This window comes from Eriocheir sinensis, chromosome 1 (genome assembly GCF_024679095.1).
Source record: "Eriocheir sinensis breed Jianghai 21 chromosome 1, ASM2467909v1, whole genome shotgun sequence".
Classification (NCBI taxonomy): Eukaryota; Metazoa; Arthropoda; class Malacostraca; order Decapoda; family Varunidae; genus Eriocheir; species Eriocheir sinensis.
The window spans coordinates 3,698,593-3,705,023 of record NC_066509.1 but is presented as its reverse complement, the minus strand read 5'-3'; the positions used below and the strand labels follow the sequence as shown (position 1 = coordinate 3,705,023).

The window sequence follows — 6,431 nt, the reverse complement described above, 5'->3', positions numbered from 1 at the left end:
GCCTCCGAGTCCTTTACCTTATAGCATAGGGGGTTTCTGAGCGCCCTCTCCCACTCCTCCCGAAAGTGATAAGCCGAATCGATTGATTGATAGTTTATTGTTGCAAGTAAACAACAAAGGAGAAGGGAGGAGCATGCCATCCTAACCCCCAGGCAGTACAGAGTGATTATACAACTAAGGATACTTGTGGAAGTAGCACCAGGTGAGGGATGTGCTGCACGAGGCTGCTGCCCCGTTGTGAAGGCGGCGGCGGCGGCACAGCTGACCGGGTAAACAAACACACCGCCGCGGCCCCTCGCTGACCCCCACGCTGCCAGGCCCAGGTGAGTGTGTGGCCCTGGGAGGCATACCACACTCTTCCTTTCACACTAACACACTGGTGGATGCACTTATTGAATACCCATCGTGACATCAGGAGGGAATAACGAAAAGAGTTCCCCACAGATCAAACCGTAATACAGAAAACATGTCAGATTGTGTCCTAATTTAGTTTCCATAGTGGTTTTTCAAGTCCCTATGGTTGAATTATCTCGTCCTTAGCACTGTGTAGGGTTTATCTCTATCTGTCTGTTTGTTCTCTCTCTCTCTCTCTCTCTCTCTCTCTCTCTCTCTCTCTCTCTCTCTCTCTCTCTCTCTCTCTCTCTCTCTCGAATAGCAAGGGTAAGAGGATAATTTAAGAGGAAGGAAAAAGGTTAAATAGGCAAAGGCAAGTGTTGGGAGACAAGAGGAGAAAAAGGAAAGGATATGCATAAAAGGAGGGAGAGGAGAGGATGTACATCAAGAAGGGAGAAGAGTGAGGTAAGGGAGGAGGAGAAAGAGTAAAGAAGGGAGAAAGAGAAGACTGAGGTAAAGGAAGAGAAGAAAGAAAATAACGTGTATAAAAGAATGTAAAAGGGAGAAGAGTGAGTTAAGGGAGGAAGAAAAAGAGTAAAGAAGGGAGAAGAGTGAGGTAAAGGAGGAGGAGAAAGAGTAAAGAAGGGAGAAGGGAGAAGACTGAGGCAAGGGAAGAGAAGAAAGAAAATAACGTGTATAAAAGAAAGTAAAAGGGAGAAGTGTGAGTTAAGGGAGGAAGAGAAAGAGAAAAGAATGTGCATGAAAGAAGGGAGAAGACTGAGGTAAGGGAAGAGGAGAAAGAAGAGAATGTGTATAAAAGAAAGTAGATGGGAGAAGAGTGAGTTAAGGGAAGAGGATGTGCATAAAATAAGGGAGAAGGGAGAAGACTGAGGTAAAGGAAGAGAAGAAAGATAAAAGAATGACCAAAAGAGAAAAGGAAAGATAGTTACTTCACCATTGTTTTGTTTAATACCTTACTCACACTATTCCCTGTTTTCATTGCAATATATATATAGTCTTTAATAACGTGACCCGCACCTCACAACCCAACCCTCCGCAGGCAGCATCATCATGTCGCAGGTGGAGGAGGATGTTCCCATGTTAGTCGCAGAAGATGATGATGAGGCTCCTGACCTGGTGGAGGCTCCTGACCTCCCCCGTGTCCCTGTCACCATCCTCTCCGGCTACCTCGGTGCCGGCAAGACCACACTCCTCAACTACATCCTCACGCAGCAGCACAACAAGAAGATTGCCGTCATACTCAATGAATTTGGAGAAGGTGAATTTGGCACTTTAATTTGTAGGTTTTATTGGGGCTTTAAGTTGAGTTTATTTCTCTTTTGGTTTGAATTGCTCAGTAAAATAAAAAGATAGCCATCCTAGTCAGCAGGTTTGGTAGAGGTAAAAATAGCAGTTTAAGTTATTTTACTGGTATATTGTTAGTTTTAGTAGCTCAGTAATCTAGCATATCCAGTGAAATAGAAAAAAATTATGCATTTATTTCAGTCAGGGCCATAGAAATGTTAATATTACATGATAACAATAGTTTCCGAGTAACAAGTAAAGTTATTCCTTACAGTTAAAGGTTTATTGTTTTTAGATAGCTACAGTGTTTGGTAATTTAGTGTATACTGTAAATTGATAAAAATATTAATTCATTATGATAAATGTGAGAGGTAATTTTGATGGTTTGTATCTGTCAGGAAGCTCCTTGGAGAAGAGCCTCAACATAGGCCACGGCGGGGAGCTGTTTGAGGAGTGGCTGGAGCTGCGGAACGGCTGCCTCTGCTGCTCCGTCAAGTGAGTGCCTGATGTGGCTCATGTTTTGTTTGGTCCTTCTCTTCCTTGGCATAAGTTTAAAGCAAAAGTCAGCACCCACCTTTTAACTCATTAGGTATTATTTTTGTCCCTCCCTTTTTATTTTTGTTCTTTTTACTTTACTGTCGCTAACTAATTTTTCATATCCATGTCTGCTCATCAAGGGCGCTTCATTTATGTCTACATTCATCTCCACTAATTGAGTTTGAGAGGTTATGTTTTGGGGCAGTTGGTTTGTTTGTCTTTCTGTTTGTCTCTTGGGAGGATTATACATAAACTTACTTTTTACTTCTGCTCTTAGAAAGGCTTAGTTAGTAAGTCATGCAGGCCAGCTCTCTCTTGCTTGTCTTCTCAAAGACATCTTCAACTCTTAACTTGCAGGCTTTTTTTATTTTACTGTTTCACCCTTTAGCTGCCTCCTTTGATGTTATAAAAAATGATGGAAACTGTGGTAAGAGAATGGCACAACTCAGCAGTCTTAGAAGTTAGGGCAGATAGAGAAGCCAAGTGGAAAGAGATAATGTGAAGCTTAACTGAGAACACTGACATCAGAGAGAGAAGTGAAAACTGTTGAGCAAGGCAAGGTTGATAATGGTAGTGATTAGATTTTTATACTGCTGTAATTTGCTTTAGTGAAATTGATGTTCTTAAGTTCGGTGTTCTGCAGTAACTTTTTTTTTTGTTGGAAGTGTACAGGTGACTGTTTTATTTATTTATTAACAGATTTTTTTTGTTTAGCAGTAAAATAGGCAGCTCAAGGGACCCCAAAAATATATATACACAAAAAAAATCCCATTATGTCACTGCCACCCAAAAGCAATAAGTAAATGAGCACCCAAATTCTCTCTTTTTATCTCTTTGTTGTGCTCAAGGGGGAAAAAAAAGCCTGTGTCACTGCTACCTGAAACCAAACCTTAAAGGAGCATCCAATGTCTCTATCTATCTCTTATTGTGTTCTCTACCACTGAAAAAAAAATCCTACACTTGTCACTTCCCCTTCATGTGGTGCGAGGTTATCAGCACCTGCTTCAAGGCCTCTGAGAAATGCAATGGTTGTAATCAGCTTGATCCCTTTCCGTATGCCTTCATTGTGGGTATCAGTAGCTCTATCACACGGCTTATCCCTTTCAAGTGTCGTTAGTGCTGTTATCATGGACTTTGCCTCCCTGGAATTATCATGTGAAATATTGGTTGTGGATGTTTGAAATTCCCGGTTGTGAGTCCATAAACTTGTACTTCAATATTGTTTTGTTCTTTGCTTTGTTGTTAGGTTTGGTCTTTATTTATTATCATTATTATTATTACTGTTTTTATTATTTTAATTTTCATCATTATTTATTTAGTCTTGGTTTGGTCTCTGTTGTAGCCTGTTATCTGGGTCTGTTGACATCATATAATCAGTATTCAAACCAGGAACTAGATACTTATTTCCTGATCTGATAGTGAAGTCCCGGATATCACCAGCGTGTCATACCAGTGGAGTTGTTGAGACTTATACAACTGTTAATCCTTAGACAGCGGCAGTATTTGCAGAGTAGCTCCCACCAAAATGATTTGTATATATATAGTCACTGCCGACCTTGGAACCGTAGCATAAATATAGTTATGCCGCATAAGAGATGTTTTAACTATCGTCCGTACATAGATTCTGCTGCAGTCTTGAAGTGTTGTTATATTTCTGCCATACAAAACTGACTGACTGAATTTTGGACCGTCTATAACAAATATGACTGACTGAATTTTGGACCGTCTATATAGAGTTCCACCGCCGTTTAAGTGTCAATGTCATTCTAGCACACCTTTCTGACGGCCTGGAGTGAATGGGCAGCTTCATCATTATCACCCTTCTATTCCTTGTTTTTATAATGAAAGAGACACATCTTTTTCATGAAATACTTTATATCTCATCTGAACAACTGTATAATCACACGCACTACATTATAAAGAAAACATTATGAGGCATCGCCTCATAATGTCATTACATTTCTTTTACATTGATCTGATTTATTTTAGTTTTCATGTAATGTGCTCCTGTGAGACCTACAGTTATTGTTTGTAGATTGTGATGATCGAATGTTACTAAATAATCAAGACAGCCCTCCACCCGAAATTGACCTCTCTTTTGGCCACTTTTTACTTTTATTTTTTTTTATTATATTTTTTTTAAGAGCAAAGTTTAGTGGGCTTTTTCTTATACTTCTTTTTATGCCCTTGAGCTGCTTCCTTTCCTGTAAAAAAAAAAGATAATAATAATAATAATCATGCTGGCAATAACAACTTTACAACAAAATTAATACAGGAAACACAATAGTAGTTGTTCTTAGTTATCGAGGCACACCCTAGCCTTGCCTCCTCACTCAGTAGCTGTAGCAGTTCCCCGAGGAGTGGCGATAGCTGCCGTACACACAATCGCACATGCTGGTGGCCTCGTTCCAGTTGGAGAGGTACGGACACTCACACTTCCCATTCTGCCAAACCTTCCCGTCGCGGCAGCTCTCCACGGCACCTGCAAAAGTATACATCACTTGTTGAGACGTTCATCATCATCATCAAGGGTATTATTTCACCCTCAATATTGTGTTCTTGAGATCACTTTTTTATGATAGATCTGTAGTTGTAATTAAGTTTCTCATAATACAAAAAAAAAAATAAAAAAAATAAAAAAATAACAATAAGCATGATTTTGGGTTTGAACCAGTGCTGTCATAGTTGTCCTATTGCAAAAGTGGGAACAATAATAGTAATAATAATAATAATAATAATAATAATAATAATAATAATAATAATAATGTGGTGACTGCCTTGACCACATTTCCAGGGCATGTAAATCTTGTGTATCTATTTGACACACCAGAAAGACTGGGATAGAGTCTGTATTTGCTTAGTCTAGAACCAAGTGACCTTCGAATCCATATCGCCTGCCCAGAGCCCAGACAGGCAGGTTTAGTTGTGTGGCATGTTTTGAGGCAAGAAAGGCATTTAAATTTTCCCTCACCTGTAGGCTGGTTTTATCACTGTTGATGTCTGCTGTGGTGTAATTGTGTGTGGAAAAGACCAGGAAAAGAGCAAACACTACAAAAATGAAGCAGTGGATGTAACGTGTGGTATGAAGGGCCGAGAAAGTGTGTATATTAGATATATTGCTTGTCTTCCAGTGCCCTGACTTGTACTACATGTCACTTTGAAAACGTCTTGATGATTCTGCCGTAATGGCGAGCACTGACGCACCGTGAACTTTCCTGCACCACACACTCACACGGTGAGGTGGAGACATGTTAGTCACCTTCTCTGTGTGCCTGAGGGAAGACACCTGCCCTGCCCTAGTGGCCTTGTCTCAGTGCCACACAGCTGCCATCACGGCATCTGTAGAGTGCCCTTGACTCCCCCAAAGAGTTTCACCTACCTTGGCCTCGCCCTGAGTCCGGCGATGTCAGGTACCTGCGCGGCACCAACCACTGGTGACCCGGCCGCCGCCGCCCCGCTCTGGGGCTGGACAAGAGCTGGGCGGCTGGGCGCGCGTCCTCACGCCGTGTCGCGGGGGCGGGACTCACTACCACCCTGTCCTCGGTTTGGCTGGACTGGTGTGACCTGTGGACGGTGTGACTGGGCTGGTGTGGCTTCAGGAGGCGGCCAGTCCATGGCGAGGCCGCGTGGTACCTGTCTGCCAGGGCGTGGTGCTGCACGCGGGGCTGGGAGAGGGCCGACGCCTGCCTGGCGCTGGCCCACCGAGCATGGCCGGACGCCTCGCCTGCAGTAGGGAAAGACCGCTGGGCGTAGAGCCGCCTGCTGTGGCTGTATCTGGGCCGCGTGTACACCTGCCGCCCGAAGTCCGGGAGTGCCGGCCACCCCAGCTGTGTCCACACACCGCCGGCTTGTGCCCGCTCAGAGTGGCCGTCGAGCCGGTTGTTGTAGGCGTCGCAGAGGACGCCGCAGGAAAGCGTCACACACAGCAGTGCCAACCAGTACCTGCGGGAACAAGCAACAATGATCAGTAACTCACTGTTACTCACAATTAACTTGCCTTGACCATTTTGCAAGTATATGTAAGCATGAGACATAAACTCTGCCACACGCGCAGTCCAGCACGCGGGGCCTCAGGGCGCCGGGCACTGACCTGAGCGTCATGGTGCGTGCGTTGACTATCAAGGCGCGGTGGGAAGTGCCTGTTGCTGCCAGTGCGGGGCTGTGGCTGCCCAAGTGTTACTCCCTCCCTTCCTCGCCCCCCGTTCCTTCATACCCCCATGTTTATCAGTCCCTTCCCAACCCCCACCTCTGATCCG

At 43.8% G+C, this 6,431-nt stretch overlaps 2 protein-coding genes across 3 annotated transcripts in view; one reads left to right on the top strand and one right to left on the bottom strand.

Moving 5' to 3' along the window:
* The first annotated feature begins 186 nt into the window (after positions 1 to 186).
* The window catches only part of LOC127010067 (COBW domain-containing protein 1-like), a 28,373-nt gene continuing 22,128 nt past the window's right edge, over positions 187 to 6,431 (top strand). The window contains exons 1-3 of the mRNA XM_050883903.1: positions 187 to 323; positions 1,394 to 1,612; positions 2,037 to 2,133. Of these exons, the coding sequence (XP_050739860.1) occupies positions 1,405 to 1,612; positions 2,037 to 2,133 (305 nt within the window). The 5' untranslated portion in view covers positions 187 to 323; positions 1,394 to 1,404. The remainder of the gene's footprint in view (positions 324 to 1,393; positions 1,613 to 2,036; positions 2,134 to 6,431) is intronic.
* LOC127010125 (uncharacterized) lies at positions 4,282 to 6,426 on the bottom strand. Of its 2 annotated transcripts, XM_050884073.1 has the most exons (4): positions 6,266 to 6,426; positions 5,555 to 6,117; positions 4,501 to 4,657; positions 4,282 to 4,379 (listed from the first exon to the last, which is right to left on the bottom strand). In XM_050884073.1, exons 1-3 carry the CDS (start codon positions 6,274 to 6,276, stop codon positions 4,509 to 4,511), a joined length of 723 nt encoding a protein of 240 aa, XP_050740030.1. In that variant the 5' UTR covers positions 6,277 to 6,426; the 3' UTR covers positions 4,282 to 4,379; positions 4,501 to 4,508. The 2 variants fall into 2 exon arrangements, with proteins under 2 accessions (XP_050740030.1, XP_050739955.1); XM_050883998.1 differs by having other exon boundaries at positions 4,282 to 4,657.

What these genes read in the sequence shown, in the direction of transcription:
- LOC127010125 (XM_050883998.1), bottom strand. An exon ending in GGACTCAGGGCGAGGCCAAG is followed by an intron (nt 4,658 to 5,554) that starts GTAGGTGAAACT and finishes ATACTTTTGCAG; the next exon opens with GTGCCGTGGAGAGCTGCCGC.